Source organism: Ooceraea biroi, chromosome 13, assembly GCF_003672135.1.
Source record: "Ooceraea biroi isolate clonal line C1 chromosome 13, Obir_v5.4, whole genome shotgun sequence".
Classification (NCBI taxonomy): domain Eukaryota; kingdom Metazoa; phylum Arthropoda; class Insecta; order Hymenoptera; family Formicidae; genus Ooceraea; species Ooceraea biroi.
Genome location: NC_039518.1, coordinates 5,013,681 through 5,037,958, shown reverse-complemented (window position 1 = coordinate 5,037,958; position 24,278 = coordinate 5,013,681). Strand labels below are relative to the sequence as shown.

The window sequence follows — 24,278 nt, the reverse complement described above, 5'->3', positions numbered from 1 at the left end:
CGCCAAAACAGCTGGACACAGTTAGACGGTTGTCCATCGCAATATGCTAGACAAGTTAGAAGCTGGTTAGATGAACATTACGCTCATAGGTGGATTGGTCGAGGAGGACCGGTTTTCTGGCCTCCAAGATCGCCCGATTTAACGCCTCTTGATTTTTATTTATGGGGAACCTTAAAAAATAAAGTTTACAGTACAGAAGTAATCTCGCTTGAAGATTAAAGCAACGAATTACTAATTCAGTTACTGAGATGCAACAAAATTTTCAGGAATGTCGTACTGTAACAAATTCTGTACTACGTCGATGTCTAGCTTGTATCGATGTGCAAGGACAACATTTTGAAACGCGTCACTAAATCATTGCGTAGATAATTTTTATTTTTGTGAAAAAATCCGTTGTTACTTATCTCATATTTCTTTCCAATATTGGTTTATAACTTTGTAATAAAGCATTTCTAAGCAAACTCGATATAAGAATTTTTTCTTATTTCCACTAGTAGAATATGCTCCCGCAGTTTGTCGGTTAAAACCCGGGACACCCTGTATAATAAAAATAGAGATAAAAGAATGATAAACAAATTAATTGATCTCTTTTACTATCATAATCACAATGATGTACATTGAATTGTAATTTTACAACGACTTTACTATAATTATTATAGAGGAGAATCCCCTATTATGAGATATGCTCCTAATATGAGGTAATGGGGTTTCTGCTAAACTATTGAGTACCATCTGTTAGTTCCACCATGAACTTATTACTCTTGGTGTAAAATGTATTTAGTGAAAAATTCATTGTTCGTTATTGCGTTTAGCCTTTGCAAGAAAAGGTTTGTGAAATTGTGAACATGTCAAAGGAACTTGAGGTTAGTCTTTAAACCTTGTTTATTATATAATAAAGAAATGGTTGGCAATAAATTCAGTATGCAATGATAGAGTAGAATCGTAGTAACAGGAAAATACGCAATTTGTTGAATTGCTTAATTGTAGAGGTTAGATTTCATGATCGCGGAACCGCTAGGCGCGTGGCTCGTATAATGAGATATTCAGGGTACTCTTAATATGAGATAATTATTGCTCGAATATGAAGATTATGTAGTGTAATAAAAAGAAAGAAAATACTACGTTAAGGGTAAAGAAAAGTTAATACGAATTTTTGTGTATTTAATTTTTATAGAATCTGACTATGGAGGTTAGAGAAACGAGGAAGCGTCGACAGTGGAGTCGTGAAGATTTGGCGAAGGCTGTGGCAGCAGTATTTTTATAAAACTATCTAATAAAGTTTTTTACTTGCAATACTGATGCATTTTGCACTTTTAACACCGATTTCTCAAGGTATCTTATATTAGGAGCACACTTTCTCGATCCTGCGTAAAGCTCTTTTTTCAAATTTGTTTAATTTTCAGAAAAAATAATATGTAAATTAGATTTTTCATTTCACCAACCTAAAGCTTATTAAATTCTCTTCAAGAGAACGTATTACATTTAAAAATTCTGCCTATAGATTTCCTTACATTCGGCAAAATCGATATGGTATCTCATAATCGGGGACTTTCCTCTAGTAATAATTAAAAAAAATATCCAAAACGCGTATTAGAATTGCAGCGACCACAATGCAGCGTATGCTGAGTAATATAATATCTGCAGTTAATACTACAATAAGGACATTTGTCGCCTCGATACTACTGGAAATTATATAATAAATCATAAAATTAAATGCAACCACTTGCTTCTCTCAGTGTACGTTTACAGTTAGACACACATCAGAACGACATATAGATTCGATTAATGAATCCAAGAGACCACACATACTGAACTGCGCCACCCATACTGCTCGCGTTCGTCTGATCGTTACGGCATGGCGGTCGCTCGACAGTCCTACGCGAGAGGGTAACACCGCGATCCGAGCACGCGAATGGACAGATTGATGCAAGTACCTGGGAGCGAAGTGTGGTCCGAGCCTGCGGAGGCGGATAAGGGGCCGTACGGTGCGTTTATCGTTCACGATTACACGCACGCCGACGGCGACGGCTCGCGGTTATTCTCATTTTCTTTCCGGTAAAAACCCTTCAACGCGGCGTGCCCAGGGCAGCACCCCAGTGCTCGGCGGCGGGTCATGCGTAATGCGGATAGGTGCCGAGATGTGGTGGCACGTGTCCGGAGGCCGTGTGATGGCCGGCATACAAGTTGGCGCCCGGGCTCGTCGACCAGTAGCTCGACGCCGATTGAAACAGGCCACCGGGAACAGAAACCGAAACCGACGCTGCCGGTGGCGGCATGAGGTTCAGCTTGGCATGCCCGTAGCCGGACATGAACAGCTCGCTCTGGTACTTGTACGCTGCCGGGTCGGCCGCCGCCGGCTGCGTCGCGGCCGCCAGCCCCTGGAAGTCGAACTTGTATGCGTACCTCTTGCCGTGCACCTTCGTCATGATGTTCTTGTCGTAGTAGTACCTGCAAGCAGACCGACGCACTTTACAAAATTGAGCTATTGATTTAAAAGAAATTAAATGGGGTTGATCAAAAAATCCCATTGGGTTGATCATAAAAAGATCTAATCTCGGCAATGTGAATTAATAGTAAAAAATATAGATATACAGGGTGGGGCAATAACTATTACCACCTTAAATATCTTCGAATTTATAAGGTCCAGAGGAAAATTTATGTAATCAAAATTATACGGTACGAAGGGGGCTAACATATGGCGATAATAATTTTTGTCCTGGTGGAGGCGCTTCGAAGATATCAAGGTCACCTTCATTTTTTTTAATAGGTTCGGTATGTTTTTTTTCCATAATTTCATAGAGGAGCTTAAAACAAGTACGGAACTCATGACACAAAATTATTGAACAAGATTAAATGTAAATGAAAACGATAAAAAATACATTTCATCAATTTTTATATTAAATGAAATTTACGTTTAAAAGATGTACGAAATGACGCTTTATTAGTATGTTTTGTCGGAATGTTTTGATTTTGACATTCCTCATAAATGAGGATCAACTTGTTCTTCAAACGGATACATCGATGAAAGTAAATAGTGACGTAAACTTATTTCAATGAAAACAAAGACCCTTTGAAGGCCATCTTAATAAGTTCACAGGATAAGATAAACATGAAAAGTAGTATCAATAGATAAGTCAATCGTGCAAGATGCATTCATTTGAAGAACAAGTCGACATGATGGAGAATGATCTCATTTATGGAGAATGTCAAAAAACTTCAGTGAGAGTGCAAAATTTATACGCTGAACGATATCCTAATCGCACTCAGCCTTCGCGTCGAACATTTAAAATCCTATTTATTTTCATCGATGTATCCGTTTGAAGAACAAGTTGATCCTCATTTATGAGGAATGTCAAAATCAAAACATTCCGACAAAACATACTAATAAAGCGTCATTTCGTACATCTTTTAAACGTAAATTTCATTTAATATAAAAATTGATGAAATGTATTTTTTATCGTTTTCATTTACATTTAATCTTGTTCAATAATTTTGTGTCATGAGTTCCGTACTTGTTTTAAGCTCCTCTATGAAATTATGGAAAAAAAACATACCGAACCTATTAAAAAAATGAAGGTGACCTTGATATCTTCGAAGCGCCTCCACCAGGACAAAAATTATTATCGCCATATGCTAGCCCCCTTCGTACCGTATAATTTTGATTACATAAATTTTCCTCTGGACCTTATAAATTCGAAGATATTTAAGGTGGTAATAGTTATTGCCCCACCCTGTATAGGAAGAATTGTACACTCATCTTTTATATTGTATGCACGAATAGGATGCGCAAAGCTAAGAGCGTCTTTAACAACTCCGACGTTGGAGACGAGTTCTCTTATCTGTCGGCAAGTTCTTGCACGGCGAGCGAAGGGACGTCAAAAAGAGCAATCGCAGTAATATAATCAGTGGATCTGATGGAAAAATAATAGCCGCGTCTACCGTCGGTCTGACTGTTGGTGATTGAAATTTCTCTCCCCCGGTTGCCACCCTCTGAATCCCGACGACACCGACACATGCACAAGCGCGCGCGCGCAGCCATTTGACCATACGTGTGCCGAACGAATTTACTTTCTCCCCGAAACCTCGTCAAAACATAAATGATGGCCCGTTAATGGGTTTTCCATTCGACATTCGCGAAAAACGCGCCGCTGTCGCGAACGCGAGCGCTCGCGTCACCCCGGCGGGGTAATGTCCGCGGCCGACCGGCTGCTAAAACTCACCTCAGTGCCCTCGACAGTTTGTCGTAATTCATATTAGGCTTGGACTTCCTCTCGCCCCATCGTCTCGCCACTTCGTCGGGGTCGGTCAACTTGAATTCGCCGTTGGTTCCTTCCCACGTGATGCACGCGGCGTTACTCGAGTCCGACAGAAGCTCGAGTAGAAACTGCCAGAGCTGTATCTGACCGGAACCGGAGCTCGCGAGCCGGCTGCTCGTCGCCCCGAACATTTGGTAGGGATCTGCGGGCACGACAAACTCAGCCGCCTCGCCACAAATCTCGCGTTTCGATTATTACGTTGCTTAATTAGCGACCATGTACGGGATTTCAACCAGTCGCTTCACTTCCGCTCTTGTGATGGGAGAAGAGCAGATAAAAGAACGTAGTTTTTCTACAAATTACGGAGGTATAGTAAGGCCTGAGTTGATCATTGTTTGTTTAGTGGGGTTGATTTCTCCAGTCTCAGGTAGCTTTGTTAACTACGTAAGAGCAACATGCGCGTAATGCATAAACCATGAGTATAAATTTTCTTTTTGCACCGCGAAAGAGAGCGAGCGAAATTCTTCGCAGTTTCGCGTAGGATATACCTATCCATTACACGGTTGTTTTCCAAGGGTCCCAGTTCGCCCTTTAAAAGCTTTACAATGCGTCATCACCGGCGCTCGCCGCCGCTCAGACGTGGAGGGCCCTACAGCCGTACAAAAGGGCATAATCGCAGCCCCACAATAGAATAGAATTCATTTGGATCATAATAACTTCAATTTGAGAAACTACCGAGTGGCTCAAAGGGTGACACGAGTGTCTTCTAAGCCTTCTGAATCGCGCAGCTCGATGTATCGATTTTTATCGTTGCAATAGAAATCGTTGTAATGCATAAGACAGAGAATAGCAAAAGTTGCATGTTTTCTCGCGTAGAATCCGAATCCGTAATAAAAAATACCATGTCTCATTAAAAAAAAATTTCAGACCGGAAGTTAGAATTCTGAAATTTTTTGTTAATGAGACATGGTATTTTTTTATTACGGATTCGGATTCTACGCGAGAAAACATGCAACTTTTGTCTGAAACATTTTTCCGAAAAATGTCATCTTATGACCTTAAAATGATCTTCAAGATGAGTTTTGAGGACATTTTAAGGACATAAGAGGACATTTTAAGGACATAAGATGACATTTTTCGGAAAAATGTTTCAGACAAAAGTTACTTACTTTTCGATGGAGAATAAGAATCTGCAATAAAAAGTTGGGGTTTCAATTTAAGAAATTGAAGGTGATCTTCGCGTGACCTTCAAACGACTATTCAAGGTCAAACCAATGGTATCATCTTATGTCCCCCTCGAAATCGTGACATGTCTGTCTGAAACATTTTTTCGTATCTCTTTTAGTTTTTTAAAAAATCGACTGTATAAATTAAAATGGGCCACCCTGTATATCAATCCGAAAAAGAATTATGTATTTATCATCAAAATTATATATTCGCGTATATTTTATTTCATTGTGGAACTAAACTGCGGCAAAAGCGAATTGTCTGACGAGGGAAGGTTTTTAGGTGTTACACTCGGTTTCAAAAACTTTTTGCATGCAGGTAGGGAGGTCCCCAAATAGAAAAAAAAAAGTAGCGGCCCAAATGCATATTTGCGCGCTACGTGCGCAATTTTCGATGTTAGGTTAATTACTCAAAAATGCTATTTCCAATCGAATTCTTTACATTTTTTATTTCACCTAATGCACATTTTTATTGCTTTGAATAATTTTGTGTGTGTGTGTGTGTGCGCGCGTATGTGCTTCTGTGTGCGTGTCTGTACTTGTGTGTGTTTAGAAAATACGAGCGTCTAATGTAATCTCGTGCCGCGCGAGCGCAGTACGTATAAAAGGCCCGTTGCTCAAAAATGGTATTTGCATCGTAACTTTTTTAATTTTTTACTGCGACTACCAATGCACACAATTTGGAATAATTGTGCATTGCGCAAATCGTAGTTTGCGCTTTCTGCGTGATTTATTGTATGCGACTTTAAATAGATTTGATCAGAATCCATAACGAGGACATAAAAGATCTGGTCAAGGGAGGTTTTTAATTCTTTCAGTTTTAATTTCTTTTTCAAGCGTTGTGCATTAGGTGAAATAAAAAATGTAAAGAATTCGATTGGAAATGGCATTTTTGAGTAATTAACCTAACATCGAAAATTGCGCACGTAGCGCGCAAATATGCATTTGGGCCGCTACTTTTCTAATTTTTCTTCTATTTGGGGACCTCCCTACCTACATGCAAACAATTTTTGCAATCCGAGTGTAACACCTAAAAACCTTTCCTTGTGAGTCACTTTGACGAGCTTTTGAGTGACAAGCTGAAGCTTAAACTTGATGAAAATTCTGAATTTACAATATGGACCTAATTTATGTGCGCGCAGAGCTACCTCACTTTTCTTCGAGGACAAATGTAACAGATTTTCTAACGAAGTTGCTAAACGTTCCAATTTAATGACTTTCACGGACTGAAAGAAGGAGAAGGAGTCCCGAGAATTCCGAGACGAACCCCATAAAAATACAAGCCGAGCGATTATGAGAGGGGGACGGACGCGGATGATGGGGACGGATTCGGAATTGCCGGACCTCAAAGGTCGTTTCGCCCGATGAATCCGCTGAATGCGTGCCGGAGTGATCGCCTTTCGATCGAACGGTAATTCACTTACAAGTTAATAATGGGAAGGGGCGCGGTACACCCATTTATCTGCCGGGAACGAGGGAACCGACGGGAGAAATACTGGGATGTGACTACGCCCAAGGATTCGAGGCTCTTTTCCCGTCGCGACTCGAGACTCCGAGGAATCGATGATGCGCGAAGTAACAGTGACCTTGTTCGACTACTGTAGGTGAACCCCCTTTTCACCTTATTTCAGGTCATTTTAGGCAATTTGCAGTCTGCGACGAAGTTCTGAACGAAAGTCGGAATTTCGCGACGCCACATCCGCAAACTGGTGTTTATAATGAATTAATTCACGGAGTGATACCTTTGGTCACACGCAGAATTTATTTTCGCTTGGGCTTGGTGAGAGAATAGCGCTTTAACTTCTCAAAAATATCTACCTACTACATACCAGGCTGCCTGAGATGGCTGTGCGTGTCCAATGCTGATTTCGATAAGCCGCTTCCATAGCCTGAAACATGATATTTCGTACATTATCCATCAAAATTTTATAAAAAAAACTATGTATATTTGAACAATTGAATTAATGATCTTTCTGATGAAAAAACAGATTATTCAGGCGAAATGGACCGCACGTTGATATGACGCACGAGATGGTGTCGCGACACTAGCTAACTCGGAAACGATATAGCGATCCATGCGATTCCTGAACAACACAAGAAACCAGTCAAATGATTTTCTAATTCTAAGATTGTTCAGATGAAACTCATTTTAATCTATACAGGGTGTCCCGGGTTTTAACCGACAAACTGCGGGAGCATATTCTACTAGTGGAAATAAGAAAAAATTCTTATATCGAGTTTGCTTAGAAATGCTTTATTGCAAAGTTATAAACCAATATTGAAAAGAAATATGAGATAAGTAACAACGGAACATAGTGTAGAATTTGGAAGGTCGAAGATGTTTATGTTACGTGTATTCACATGTATTCATGTTCACTATGTCGAAACGATTCAGTATGATTGTTACTTTCACAACAGTAGCTGTTAGATTTCAATCGTCGTGTGAACTAGCAATTACTATCAGAATGCCAAAAGTGTTTTCAAATGAGGAATACACTGATATTCATTTCGTGTACGGATTCTGTGACGGAAATGCACGAGCTGCCGTACGAGAGTGTCAACGTAGATTTCCTAACAGGAGAGTACCAGATAGTTCTGTGTTTAGTAATACCCATTTGCAATTACGTAATTTGGGTTCATTTCGACCTATGAATGAATATGATGATGTTCGTTCAGCTCTAAGACACCGACGACGCTCGGAAAGAATCTTAAATCTTCGCCAAAACAGCTGGATACAGTTAGACGGTTGTCCATCGCACTATGCTAGACAAGTTAGAAGCTGGTTAGATGAATATTATCCTCATAGGTGGATTGGTCGAGGAGGACCGGTTTTCTGGCCTCCAAGTTCGCCCGATTTAACGCCTCTTGATTTTTATTTATGGGGAACTTTAAAAAATAAAGTTTACAGTACAGAAGTAATCTCGCTTGAAGATTTAAAGCAACGAATTACTAATTCAGTTACTGAGATGCAACACGCTTTAGAGGATACACACTTTCATAATTTCGAAGAAGTGCGAAAATTCGTTGACGAATGGATTAATTCGAAAGAAGAGTCATTTTATCGTGGTGGAATCCATCTCTTGCCAGAAAGATGGGAAAAAGTTATAGAAAACGAAGGAAAATATTTTGATTAAGGTATTCATTCATTATCATATTTAAATACATGCGTTTTTGAGCAAAAACAACCCTCAAAACTAAATCACACCCCTAGTATTATATTTTGATATACAGGGTGTCCCGGGTTTTAACCGACAAACTGCGGGAGCATATTCTACTAGTGGAAATAAGAAAAAACTCTTATATCGAGTTTGCTTAGAAATGCTTTATTGCAAAGTTATAAACCAATATTGAAAAGAAATATGAGATAAGTAACAACGGAACATAGTGTAGAATTTGGAAGGTCGAAGATGTTCACATGTATTCATGTTCACTATGTTGAAACGATTCAGTATGATTGTTACTTTCGCAACAGTAGCCGTTAGATTTCAATCGTCGTGTGAACTAGCAATTACTATCAGAATGCCAAGAGTGTTTTCAAATGAGGAATACACTGATATTGATTTCGTGTACGGATTCTGTGACGGAAATGCACGAGCTGCCGTACGAGAGTATCAACGTAGATTTCCTAACAGGAGAGTACCAGATAGTTCTGTGTTTAGTAATACCCATTTGCAATTACGTAATTTGGGTTCATTTCGACCTATGAATGAATATGATGATGTTCGTTCAGCTCTAAGACACCGACGACGCTCGGAAAGAATCTTAAATCTTCGCCAAAACAGCTGGACACAGTTAGACGGTTGTCCATCGCACTATGCTAGACAAGTTAGAAGCTGGTTAGATGAATATTATGCTCATAGGTGGATTGGTCGAGGAGGACCGGTTTTCTGGCCTCCAAGTTCGCCCGATTTAACGCCTCTTGATTTTTATTTATGGGGAACTTTAAAAAATAAAGTTTACAGTACAGAAGTAATCTCGCTTGAAGATTTAAAGCAACGAATTACTAATTCAGTTACTGAGATGCAACACGCTTTAGAGGATACACACTTTGATAATTTCGAAGAAGTGCGAAAATTCGTCGACGAATGGATTAATTCGAAAGAAGAGTCATTTTATCGTGGTGGAATCCATCTCTTGCCAGAAAGATGGGAAAAAGTTATAGAAAACGAAGGAAAATATTTTGATTAAGGTATTCATTCATTATCATATTTAAATACATGCGTTTTTGAGCAAAAACAACCCTCAAAACTAAATCACACCCCTAGTATTATATTTTGATATACAGGGTGTCCCGGGTTTTAACCGACAAACTGCGGGAGCATATTCTACTAGTGGAAATAAGAAAAAACTCTTATATCGAGTTTGCTTAGAAATGCTTTATTGCAAAGTTATAAACCAATATTGAAAAGAAATATGAGATAAGTAACAACGGAACATAGTGTAGAATTTGGAAGGTCGAAGATGTTCACATGTATTCATGTTCACTATGTTGAAACGATTCAGTATGATTGTTACTTTCACAACAGTAGCTGTTAGATTTCAATCGTCGTGTGAACTAGCAATTACTATCAGAATGCCAAAAGTGTTTTCAAATGAGGAATACACTGATATTCATTTCGTGTACGGATTCTGTGACGGAAATGCACGAGCTGCCGTACGAGAGTATCAACGTAGATTTCCTAACAGGAGAGTACCAGATAGTTCTGTGTTTAGTAATACCCATTTGCAATTACGTAATTTGGGTTCATTTCGACCTATGAATGAATATGATGATGTTCGTTCAGCTCTAAGACACCGACGACGCTCGGAAAGAATCTTAAATCTTCGCCAAAACAGCTGGATACAGTTAGACGGTTGTCCATCGCACTATGCTAGACAAGTTAGAAGCTGGTTAGATGAACATTACGCTCATAGGTGGATTGGTCGAGGAGGACCGGTTTTCTGGCCTCCAAGATCGCCCGATTTAACGCCTCTTGATTTTTATTTATGGGGAACTTTAAAAAATAAAGTTTACAGTACAGAAGTAATCTCGCTTGAAGATTTGAAGCAACGAATTACTAATTCAGTTACTGAGATGCAACACGCTTTAGAGGATACACACTTTGATAATTTCGAAGAAGTGCGAAAATTCGTCGACGAATGGATTAATTCGAAAGAAGAGTCATTTTATCGTGGTGGAATCCATCTCTTGCCAGAAAGATGGGAAAAAGTTATAGAAAACGAAGGAAAATATTTTGATTAAGGTATTCATTCATTATCATATTTAAATACATGCGTTTTTGAGCAAAAACAACCCTCAAAACTAAATCACACCCCTAGTATTATATTTTGATATACAGGGTGTCCCGGGTTTTAACCGACAAACTGCGGGAGCATATTCTACTAGTGGAAATAAGAAAAAATTCTTATATCGAGTTTGCTTAGAAATGCTTTATTGCAAAGTTATAAACCAATATTGAAAAGAAATATGAGATAAGTGACAACGGAACATAGTGTAGAATTTGGAAGGTCGAAGATGTTCACATGTATTCATGTTCACTATGTCGAAACGATTCAGTATGATTGTTACTTTCACAACAGTAGCCGTTAGATTTCAATCGTCGTGTGAACTAGCAATTACTATCAGAATGCCAAAAGTGTTTTCAAATGAGGAATACACTGATATTCATTTCGTGTACGGATTCTGTGACGGAAATGCACGAGCTGCCGTACGAGAGTATCAACGTAGATTTCCTAACAGGAGAGTACCAGATAGTTCTGTGTTTAGTAATACCCATTTGCAATTACGTAATTTGGGTTCATTTCGACCTATGAATGAATATGATGATGTTCGTTCAGCTCTAAGACACCGACGACGCTCGGAAAGAATCTTAAATCGTCGCCAAAACAGCTGGACACAGTTAGACGGTTGTCCATCGCACTATGCTAGACAAGTTAGAAGCTGGTTAGATGAACATTACGCTCATAGGTGGATTGGTCGAGGAGGACCGGTTTTCTGGCCTCCAAGATCGCCCGATTTAACGCCTCTTGATTTTTATTTATGGGGAACTTTAAAAAATAAAGTTTACAGTACAGAAGTAATCTCGCTTGAAGATTTAAAGCAACGAATTACTAATTCAGTTACTGAGATGCAACAAAATTTTCAGGAATGTCGTACCGTAACAAATTCTGTACTACGTCGATGTCTAGCTTGTATCGATGTGCAAGGACAACATTTTGAAACGCGTCACTAAATCATTGCGTAGATAATTTTTATTTTTGTGAAAAAATCCGTTGTTACTTATCTCATATTTCTTTCCAATATTGGTTTATAACTTTGCAATAAAGCATTTCTAAGCAAACTCGATATAAGAATTTTTTCTTATTTCCACGAGTAGAATATTTTCCCGCAGTTTGTCGGTTAAAACCCGGTACACCCTGTATTTGAACCTCATTTTCCAGCAACACGCGTAATAGTCTGTCGAGGATGATGCCAAGTGACTTCCGAGTACAGTGTATATGTCGATACTGGTGGATCGAGAAAATTTCGATCCCATGATCGAAAGGAAGGCAGTGCGGGAAAGTCATCGGTCCGAATGCCGAAGATGAAAAAGCGCAAGCTCGGTCGAGCGTTAGAATCCGTTAGAGAGGATTTCCGTGTAGGCAAACACGGGGGTTGAGTGCTACGTGTACGTTTCTCTCCCCGTTCGCTTCGTCGCCGTCGTCCCCGTGGTGTAGGCCTCCTTCTCGCCTTGTCGCACGAATTCCCTCTTCGTGCGAACGCTCGTCGTCCGAGGCCCGACGGTCACGTCCACGCACGGACGTGTGCAATCTGTTTAAGGGCACAATGCCCCTTAATTTCGGCTCGTTATACGCTCGCAGGCGATAGCCGCCTTGCGAAGGTCACTCGATTGGTTCCTCGTTACCCAGGAATCGATGGGATCGCAATATCGTTTCCAAATTAGCTGGTTGCTCGGCATCGTATCATCTCATGCGTCACCCCATCAACGCATTTCTTCCATTTGTTCCATTTATGGTGTTACAACTTTTGCTTTTTCATCATTTCTCGGTCGGTGAATTTTTGTGTTAGCACACTGACAAGTAACACTACCCAAGTGTCACACGCCGATTTTGATAAGCTTCGAATATGTTGTTGTCTAGGTCAAAATATGAGATACATATTTTTTTATATCGGCCCGTTTTGCCATTAAGGGGGTGAAACACCCTCTTGAAAAAAATCGGGTTTTATATTTCTTAGCGAATACCGTCGAAACAATAAAACATATAAGAAAAAGTTTCAAGTAAAAGTTTTATGGATTCTAATGTACTTTATAACAGTGCAATCAGATTTATAAGAAATGTTAGTATATATGCAATTATAGAGCAAAAACAAACAAATTTAGAAATATTGAAAAAAATAAAAAAAGTAAAATTTTCTTGTCAGCTCTACGTTGACCATTTCTGGGTCCGGCAGAGGGCGAGAACCTGACTTATTTTGTTAATTAAAAGTAATCCCCCGACTTCATTGTTATCTCTGTGCGAAAAAACTGTTGCCAGGAGTAACTAGCGTATTAAATACGAGAATACGGACGGGGCGTGTATGTAGCGATATAGAGGTACTTTTAGCTTATTTTTGAAAAATGCGTTTTCAGAATATGACCTTATCATATATGGTTGAATTGTCGTTAAATATGCTTGAAGTTTTGCTGAAAGATAAATTTTAAAATTTTCAAAAATTGTGGAGGGGGAAAGGAATTTCGAAAAATATGACATTTTCAAAAAATCTGATTGCACTGTTATAAAGTACATTAGAATCCATAAAACTTTTACTTGAAACTTTTTCTTATATGTTTTATTGTTTCGACGGTATTCGCTAAGAAATATAAAACCCGATTTTTTTCAAGAGGGTGTTTCACCCCCTTAATGGCAAAACGGGCCGATATAAAAAAATATGTATCTCATATTTTGACCTAGACAACAACATATTCGAAGCTTATCAAAATCGGCGTGTGACACTTGGGTAGTGTTACTTGTGAGATAAATGATTTGATTGTATCAACAAGACGTATCTGATAGAATGCATTTTGGTTAAACTAACCAAGAATTTCTAGTTATCACGATAGGACTGGATATTTTATAACTAGAACGTTCGATAGACTGTACTATAAGAATTTGGTTAGTATTTTCCAGTTGGATCTAGAAAACTTCTAGTTATATTACACTAGACATAAGAACAAACGAAGATGCAATCAGAATTCTGGCTAATCGCAGGGCACTCCAGCGGCATTCTATTGTTTCGTGTCGTGCGTGTTGATCGGCACGGACGGCACGTTTTCCTCCTGTAGTGAAATGAAATTGGTTAGTGGAATGGCTGGTGAAGTGATGGCGGATGAAAAAACGTGTTCTCTTCTTATATTTTTTTATACAGGGTGTCCCGTAATGATCGCCTAACCTCTCGTATGCCAATAGAGCAGATCGAGATGAACAGAAAAGTCCCATACCATTTTGCGATATTCGCAATGATAATCCTCTACCTCGAGCGGCTCGGCACTTGCCTCCGCGCGCTCTGGATTCGCTCGACTTTAATATGCAATATTTCGATTATTATTGCGAATATCGCAAAATGATATGGGACTTTTCTGTTCATCTCGATCTGCTCTATTGGCATGCGAGAGGTTAGGCGATTATTACGGGACATCCTGTATAAATATCAACATGATGTTTCATTTACAGCAATCCAAGAAAACTCACGGTAATGAAACAGAAAAACGTTTCTTTTCACTAAACAGTCATGTTAATTTAACTAAATACATTTAGTATTATTATCAAGAAAATCTGGTAAATTTAACAGGAAGGAATTAATCACGCTCATCTGGTAATTCCTAAAGGAATTCTGATTCGTCCATTTTCCAACAGACAAACTGGTTGAACCTACCAGATTTCTAATTAATGCAACCAGATTTTTTTTCAGCGCACGAACATTAGACTGCAGATTCTCAGATTTATATCTTCGCCGATATATATCGATATACAATGTCTATTATCTCTGTGTCGATGTACGATCGATGTGAATGAGCTCCCCGGGGGTGACGACATTTTCGTTTCTGATGATAGAGCGTCGTCGCGTCGGAATGTAGCGAGCCCCATGGGGCAGATGCTACCTTTAAATAGCAGTTGGTGTCCGCTGTGTTAAACAATCTGATTTCGCCTCTGATTGGGAAGCGGGTACTACAACCTTGGACGAGGGTTCCCGGGTCTCCATGGGTCGTGGGGTCCGCCGCAATCAGTGTAGCCGCGGGGCTTCGCGCACTCGTCGCTTCTCTAACGCAAACTCCGACACCGCGATCGAGATCCCATCGGCAGCTCGTACAGGATATGACGATCGAATGTTCGACATGGATCATAGACCGTGTGAACTATCGGGCGTCAAATTGACCCGAATCTGTCAGTCGCTGTCATTTCCAAGCTATGTACCGAAATAACCGCAGTGTTACAATGTTCGTTTTAGGAAAATTCTACATCATCGCACTGCATTCGCATAAACAAACGTAACATCTCGGTAACGATAAAAAGCACAATAAAATGATATGAAATTAAGAAAATAATTTATACATAGATATAACGTACACAAATACACATTTTTAACGCGATTTTTAGAAAAGCAATAATCGAGAATTCGCGAAATGATTTGCAAACGATATTCGGTGCTCAGGACCCTAAAAGGGACCGCTTAAATGGCTCGTCGGCTTAAGTGCATCATCGTTGATCGAGGAAACAGTGATCCGTGCAAAAATTCCCCTGAGCATTATTTTTACAAGTCGATCTTGCGTACTGTATCGGGATTCGTTTCGCGTCACCTCGGATCGGCGAACGTGCGTCCATTGTCGCGAGTATATCTGCGCATTCACGAGCAATTACTCGGGGGCGGGGTAATCCCGTTAGGGCGGCATGCAGCCTCCTCGAAGGGACGATCAAAGAACCCGTCGTCATTCCGTGCTGCTGCACTCTTTGGTAGCGGCGGACGCGCACAATGCCGCGCGGCGTCGCGACGCCGAAAGGAAGGGGAGAAAACCCTTGGCGTTCCGCGAACTTGGCGAAACTTTGGGCGAGTTCCAACAAACACTCGTGGGACGAGGTTCTCCCGTTTGTTTCGGGCGTTCCCGGGGTTCCTGGGTATCGAGACGCCGTTCCGCCACGCTGATCCTGAGATGTCGATGACCGAGAAGACTGCGGAATCGCGTCCAAATCGCGTTTGAAAATTATCAAAACTGCCTTCTACGAAGACAAGAGATATAGCGGAGAAACCGCCTTCTCGAGAAACGAGGTTTAAAGAAAATCGCTTTAAAACCACGCGAGTATCCATATTTCGATATACAGGGTGGGGCAATAACTGATACCACCTTAAATATCTTCGAATTTATAAGGTCCAGAGGAAAATTTATGTAATCAAAATTATACGGTACGAAGGGGGCTAGCATATGGCGATAATAATTTTTGTCCTGGTGGAGGCGCTTCGAAGATATCAAGGTCACCTTCATTTTTTTAATAGGTTCGGTATGTTTTTTTTCCATAATTTCATAGAGGAGCTTAAAACAAGTACGGAACTCATGACACAAAATTATTGAACAAGATTAAATGTAAATGAAAACGATAAAAAATACATTTCATCAATTTTTATATTAAATGAAATTTACGTTTAAAAGATGTACGAAATGACGCTTTATTAGTATGTTTTGTCGGAATGTTTTGATTTTGACATTCCTCATAAATGAGGATCAACTTGTTCTTCAAACGGATACATCGATGAAAATAAATAGTGACGTAAACTTATTTCAATGAAAACAAAGACCCTTTGAAGGCCATCTTAATAAGTTCACAGGATAAGATAAACATGAAAAGTAGTATCGATAGATAAGTCAATCGTGCAAGATGCATTCATTTGAAGAACAAGTCGACATGATGGAGAATGATCTCATTTATGGAGAATGTCAAAAAACTTCAGTGAGAGTGCAAAATTTATACGCTGAACGATATCCTAATCGCACTCAGCCTTCGCGTCGAACATTTAAAATCCTATTTATTTTCATCGATGTATCCGTTTGAAGAACAAGTTGATCCTCATTTATGAGGAATGTCAAAATCAAAACATTCCGACAAAACATACTAATAAAGCGTCATTTCGTACATCTTTTAAACGTAAATTTCATTTAATATAAAAATGTATTTTTTATCGTTTTCATTTACATTTAATCTTGTTCAATAATTTTGTGTCATGAGTTCCGTACTTGTTTTAAGCTCCTCTATGAAATTATGGAAAAAAAACATACCGAACCTATTAAAAAAAATGAAGGTGACCTTGATATCTTCGAAGCGCCTCCACCAGGACAAAAATTATTATCGCCATATGTTAGCCCCCTTCGTACCGTATAATTTTGATTACATAAATTTTCCTCTGGACCTTATAAATTCGAAGATATTTAAGGTGGTAATAGTTATTGCCCCACCCTGTATATTTCGATGCTTTCGAGAGCGGAGCTATCGATGCCACTCTTTATTATCGAAATTGAGAAAGGGAAGTAACACCGATGATAGTTGTGACTTGTAGCTTGAAAAATTCCGACTCGCCACCCGTCGCTTTTGCTCACTCGACAATAAGTCAATTTCAGGCTATAATCCAGACTTACGGTTTTAAATGATACAATCTGATACGTAAAGATGTGAAAAAAGCAGATACTGATTTTCGCATACAGCCATCTCGGTCATTTCAATCATACGTCTGGCTACTGTAAAAACGGAGTCGCGTGGTGTGTAACAACGAATGCAGCATGCACCCCTTGAGCGTAGCGAGCGAAACGAGCAGTTCGTATGGCTGTACACCGAGTCGGGAGACCACGCTTGTCTGCAGGATTATAATAAAAATTGGGCGGGCGTTGTTTCTCGCGTCGTTGCCGATACTGTTCCGCTACGCAAAGTCAAAAAATGCTGCGAAATAGCATTTTTAAGATTACACGTTTGTGACAGTCACGATGTCCGAAATACTTATTTAATATTATTTCTTATTGAAACTTTTGTAAAGATACTCAAATTGCTGAAGTATTCGGTGTGTCGATTAACTGCCCGACTAATTATCGACTAAATTGCCTTTTGAAAAATGAAAGTCGTAGATGCTAACTCGGGCTCTTTCAAGAAGGTGGACGTGTGCATAATTCGTGCCCCGTAATGACGGTAACGTGTTTTTGTTCATCAGATAAGGGCAGGCGTAGCAAAAGTTATTTGTAAGAGCGAGCTGTGCGTAACGCGAAAGAGAATTAATCGTTTCCTAATTATCGCATAGCGTGAATATGACGGCGGGTCGACAGGAAAAGAGATTCTTGTCTTTGACCTGAGTCTCGTCGCACGATACACTTGACTTATAAGTATTGTTCAGAGCGCAATCATTTTTCACGTATCCACGCGAGCTGCCAACACAATCTCTCAAACACTCAGCAGAAATTTTTCGCTCTTATCTTATCTCATCTTTTCAAAAAGAAAAATGTACTCATTTATGAGCTATGATGCATAAATATTACACATTATTATGAATATTATTTTTATAACATTTTTAAACTTGCCAAGAAGTTCATAGACAAACGGTGCCTCGATAAGAAACTGATATTTCTGTCGTTTTTTTAAATTTTTGTACGTTATTTCTATTCCTAGAAAAAAACATTAAAAATTTATCTGTCAATTTCAGTCGCTTCCTTCTTAATTAATCTCAACGGAGGTTTAACTAAAATTTTGTTCGACGGTAACAGGAAGATTGTCCAGAGTCACGACTTCGCGATGGAATCGGCTACTTTTTGCGTGTGTAGGCGCGTGTAGCCGATTCGGTAGACGTTCGACTGCGCACGGTTAAAGTGGAAACGCAATCCCTGCACCCCAACAAGGAATCAGAGATGAATGCGAGCCGATATGGGGGGAGAGTCCGTACGCAGGCAGCCATGCGTGAACGTGTCACGCATAGGCACGTGCCCATGTATGTACTACCGAAAGACATAATGCGAACTGTGACAGCGACTTCGACGACGTGTCCCGCAACCCCTGCAATATGCTAGGGACGTTTCCTCCGCGCGATTCCAATTTACCCTGGCCTTGTATCGCCAAGAAAAGAATAACAGTCCGACCAAGACAGCGTGTCTCGCCACTCGCACGCGTTTTTCTGCAACGCGAAAAGATCAGCATGCAATCAGCTAATTTCAAGCCTTGTCAAGCCAGATTCGAATGTTTCGAAATTTTTTTGTCAAAATCTGAAGTCGCTCATTAATTTTTTGCAAAATTTGAACGACATTTTGTAAGATCTGGAAAGATAGTCGAGACTGACAGGTCGTATAGAGGATCGGAATGAAAACAAGTTGATCACAACAGTAGGAGTATTGGCCGTACAGCCTAAGACCTAGACGTGTGAACCAGGGATCCCGGAGAGTTCGAGTTCAAATCTAAGGCAGTCTCCTAGTTATTTTTCGCCTCTTACAATTCAGAAGTGGGATAAAATCCGCTACCCTTCGAAAACAGTTGAGATTCATCCGCTACCCCTCGGAGAGGAGGGAGTTGAGAAGCAGCTGGCCGGTAGTGAAGCCTGAACATGGAGGTCGGGACGGACTCAGAGGAGTGAACCAACATGGAGATTGGGAAGGACTCAGAGGAGTGAACCAACATGGAGATTGGGAAGGACTCGGAGGAGTGAACCAAAAATGGAGGTTGGGAGGGACTCAGAAGAGTGAACCAAAAATGGATGTTGGGAGGGACTCGGAAGAGTGAACCAACATGGAGGTTAGGAGGGACTCAAGTGGAGTGAACCGACGATTTGGAGACATTCGGGGACGAATGTAATGTCAGGCTGGCCGAGCTGTAAGATCTGGAAAGATAGTCGAGACTGACAGGTCGTATAGAGGATCGGAATGAAAACAAGTTGATCACAACAGTAGGAGTATTGACCGTACAGCCTAAGACCTAGGCGTGTGAACCAGGGATCCCGGAGAGTTCGAGGTAAAATCTAAGGCAGTCTCCTAGTTATTTTTCGCCTCTTACAATTCAGAAGTGGGATAAAATCCGCTACCCCTCGAAGACAGTTGAGATTCATCCGCTACCCCTCGGAGAGGAGGGACTTGAGAAGCAGCTGGCCGGTAGTGAAGCCTGAACATGGAGGTCAGGACGGACTCAGAGGAGTGAACCAACATGGAAATTGGGAAGGACTCGGAGGAGTGAACCAACATGGAGGTTGGGAGGGACTCAAGTGGAGTGAACCGACGATTTGGAGACATTCGGGGACGAATGTAATGTCAGGCTGGCCGAGCTGTAAGATCTGGAAAGATAGTCGAGACTGACAGGTTGTATAGAGGATCGGACTGAAAACAAGTTGATCACAACAGTAGGAGTATTGGCCGTACAGCCTAAGACCTAGGCGTGCGAACCAGGGATCTCAGAGAGTTCGAGTTCAAATCTAAGGCCATCTCCTAGTTATTTTTCGCCTCTTACAATTCAGAAGTGGGATAAAATCCGCTACCCCTCGAAGACAGTTGAGATTCATCCGCTACCCCTCGGAGAAGAGGGAGTTGAGAAGCAGCTGGCCGGTAGTGAAGCCTGAACATGGAGGTCGGGACGGACTCAGAGGAGTGAACCAACATGGAGATTGGGAAGGACTCGGAGGAGTGAACCAACATGGAGGTTGGGAGGGACTCAGAAGAGTGAACCAAAAATGGATGTTGGGAGGGACTCAGAAGAGTGAACCAAAAATGGAGGTTGGGAGGGACTCAAGTGGAGTGAACCGACGATTTGGAGACATTCGGGGACGAATGTAATGTCAGGCTGGCCGAGCTGTAAGATCTGGAAAGATAGTCGAGACTGACAGGTCGTATAGAGGATCGGAATGAAAACAAGTTGATCACAACAGTAGGAGTATTGGCCGTACAGCCTAAGACCTAGGCGTGTGAACCAGGGACCCCGGAGAGTTCGAGTTCAAATCTAAGGCAGTCTCCTAGTTATTTTTCGCCTCTTACAATTCAGAAGTGGGATAAAATCCGCTACCCCTCGAAGACAGTTGAGATTCATCCGCTACCCCTCGGAGAGGAGGGAGTTGAGAAGCAGCTGGCCGGTAGTGAAGCCTGAACATGGAGGTCGGGACGGACTCAGAGGAGTGAACCAACATGGAGATTGGGAAGGACTCGGAGGAGTGAACCAACATGGAGGCTGGGAGGGACTCGGAAGAGTGAACCAAAAATGGATGTTGGGAGGGACTCAGAAGAGTGAACCAAAAATGGAGGTTGGGAGGGACTCAAGTGGAGTGAACCGACGATTTGGAGACATTCGGGGACGAATGTAATGTCAGGCTGGCCGAGCTGTAAGATCTGGAAAGATATTCGAGACTGACAGGTCGTATAGAGGATCGGAATGAAAACAAGTTGATGACAACAGTAGGAGTATTGGCCGTACAGCCTAAGACCTAGGCGTGTGAACCAGGGACCCCGGAGAGTTCGAGTTCAAATCTAAGGCAGTCTCCTAGTTATTTTTCGCCTCTTACAATTTTTTAGACCATTCTTAAACGTGTGAATGTTCAATAAATTCTGTCGAAGCAGCACTGTAACGTCCACCGCATCCTCGACCGGCATCCTTGTGCGTTCCCGAGAGAGAAAGAGAACGAGGGAGGAAGGAGGGGAATCCTGCTTACTCTTCCTCATTTTTATTGTCGTAAATCTGGCGGCGCGAATGCGCTGGTCACGCGCCGTTTCCCAGTGACTTGTTGCCCACTATCCGTGTCCCCCGGGGTTTCACCCCTCGCGATCCCGCAGGATTCGTGGACGAGCGGAACTCGTGCCAGCAAGATCCGGTCGCCTGCTGTTCCTGGCTGGGGTTCCGGTCGCCCCCTCGTCGAATGGAATCGTTAGAATCCACAGTTTGGACTTTTAGGAAATTCTCACGGACTTGTACCCCACTCTGAGACGTTAATTCTCAATGACGATTTCATTGATTAATTGCAATAGCTCTCAATATTTAAAACATGAAAATTTTAGATATAAATCCTCTGGACATGATGAAAGACCAAGGGATATCCGAAGGATATTCTGAGGATGTTCGAGGGACGTTCGAAAGAAATCAGATCGACTTCGGAACTTATAAAACGTTATTGGGGTGTCCTGATTGCAGCGTCAATCACTTTGTACATATTTTAAAGAAGGCAAGTTAGGGTGAAATAGGACAGAAGAGGGAAAAGAGGGAGGAGGGTAGTGCGATGGTTACCTACGGTGTCGAGGATAGTCACGCCATACGCGATCGGGCGCGTGAGCGGATTGCCGAGGCACGCGCCGCACCGGAGTACGTAATTATCATAGGGGGAGGTTGCCCTCTCTCAGACACACACATACACGGGGAATAGGGGGGTCGAGGGTCGGTCGACTTGGGTCAGGAAGTCACGCGAGGCACACTGGGGAGAACGGAAGGGCAACGACGGCGGTGGCGGAGGAGGTAGGAGAAAGAGAGAGTGCTTTTATTGTTCTACGAGTCGTCTTAAAGTCGCTTTTCCTGGCCAGTGGGCAGACCCGCTGAAACCCCCGGTTCGTGGTCGATAACGCGACGTGACGTCCCTCGGATGGACGCGCGAGCGCGCCGCGGCGACGCGCGATCTCGAGGGTTCTCGAATCGACCCGCCGAGGTTTATGTTATTTTCACGATGCAGAGGTGTAAACCATCGTGCGTCATCAAGACTGCACTCGACCAAATTAGCCCTTAAGCGTTCTTGGGAGTAACGTTTCTTCATTTGCAATATATATTGTAAAGGGGAACACGCGTGAGCGAACTCCCGGAGCAAACCCTGCGTTCTCCACTGCGATCAATGGTCATTTGCAGACTTTTTGATATCGAGAGCATACGCTGCGAAATGGTGGACTGATACGTTCATGACAGCGCCACTGATGACTGCGCCCATCGGGCGATCCGCGCGAGAAGGCCTTCCTTTTATCATTTGAACTTTAGATTGGATCGCGTGGAGCGGTATAACGCTTCAGTGCGCATTTCGGCACGGGTTGATTATATGAGCATGACCTGCTTGGAACAAGTTTGGGCTAGCTAGCACGCGAGCGACATTAATGGGTACACTCGAATTGCCGTTCCGCAAATATATCTCTAATGTGTTAATTCTCAGGTGTCAGTACATCATTGTCCTTGCATGACGTTATGGGCGTTGGAACATCGCAAGTAAACGAGGGAATAATTTACATTAGAGCACGCGGTTTAGGGAGACCTTCAATTTTCTTGTAGCGCAAAGTAAAACTACCTTCGCGTTTCAAATTGAACTTTCGGCTCTGTCAAATTAAATTATTTTTATCAAAGTACTCGAACACGTTTATAATTAAGATATGATTAGCGCAGGAATAAATTTATTAAATAACGTCGTATTGAAATCGCAAGTACTTGACTAAAGTTCCCACGTAGAAATTGCCGAGGTTGTTTAACTGGCCCAACATTGGCCTAGTATTGGTAGCCCAGAGTACGGCAGCGGCGTTACACTCCAGTGTCGGATCTGTATTGGCACAATACTGGCGGCCAGTACTGCAAAGAGTTGGCAGACAGTCTTGTCCCAGTACTTATTAAACGGGCCATTATAAAATACAGACATGGACCAGTACTGGTTGCGAGACAGGCCATGCTTCGGCAACCGACACAGACCCAGCATTCGACTACATACATTGCCGATAATATATAACTAGCAACACAGGCGCGCGCTACGCGCGCTATTTTATTTTTCAATATTCACTGAATGGCGAAGTGTGCATTTTTTTAAAGATGATGTTGGAGGATTCTTTTCGAGGAGCATAGCCCAGGGCTGATTATCTGAGGACTCGGTAATAACAAAATTCGTAACAAAAAATTGATTTAGAATAACTTAACATAACAGTCATTGGATACATACATTGCCGATAATATATAACTAGCAACACAGGCGCGCGCTACGCGCGCTATAAATAAAATAAGAAATAAAATAAAAATAATATAATAAATACAATTGTCAATATAACCGCACCGACAGCCACTATGACATTCTGACATTCGCAACACGAAGTTCAAGTCACACGAAATTCGTCGCGGAAAAGAGGCCTCAATATTCGATAAAAAAGAACTTCACGAAGTTAACACGCCTTTTTTAGAGTAGGATTATAACAATATATTGATTCACCAGCGACCGATAGATGGCCAGATCAGGCGTGACGTTCTCGCTAGAAACATTTGCGTTATCACGTATAAATAACCATCCGGAAAACCGATTTAACATCTTTTTCTTTTAAACGCGATATTAATTCACGCGACATTTACAAAATGATTTTACTAATGTTGTTTGCATTAGTCTTTGTTTATAATATTTAAGTCACAAAAACAAATAGTACAAAATACATATTATAGATATATAAAAGATACATTTATACGTTAATACATTAATTGGTCCACTTCTATGCCCAATGCCGGTGCAGTTATTTACCTAATACTGGTCCATATATTATTGCCAGTGTCGGATCAGTACTGGCACAATACTGGCGGCCAGTACTGCAAAGAGTTGGCAGACAGTCTTGTCCCAGTACTTATTAAACGGGCCATTATAAAATACAGACATGGACCAGTACTGGTTGCGAGACAGGCCATGCTTCGGCAACCGACACAGACCCAGCATTCGACTACATACATTGCCGATAATATATAACTAGCAACACAGGCGCGCGCTACGCGCGCTATTTTATTTTTCAATATTCACTGAATGGCGAAGTGTGCATTTTTTTAAAGATGATGTTGGAGG

At 41.4% G+C, this 24,278-nt stretch overlaps 1 protein-coding gene across 2 annotated transcripts in view; it reads right to left on the bottom strand.

The window, feature by feature from the left end:
* Positions 1–2,044: 2,044 nt before the first annotated feature.
* The window catches only part of LOC105280892 (transcriptional regulator ERG homolog), a 35,496-nt gene continuing 13,262 nt past the window's right edge, over positions 2,045–24,278 (bottom strand). The window contains exons 3-5 of one of the 2 annotated variants that reach the window (XM_026974486.1): positions 7,312–7,371; positions 4,221–4,458; positions 2,045–2,448 (exon numbers count right to left, since the gene is read on the bottom strand). In XM_026974486.1, the coding sequence (XP_026830287.1) occupies positions 2,112–2,448; positions 4,221–4,458; positions 7,312–7,371 (635 nt within the window). In that variant the 3' untranslated portion in view covers positions 2,045–2,111. Of the gene's footprint in view, positions 2,449–4,220; positions 4,459–7,300; positions 7,372–24,278 lie in introns of both variants that reach the window. The other variant, XM_026974487.1, reaches the window with a different exon arrangement.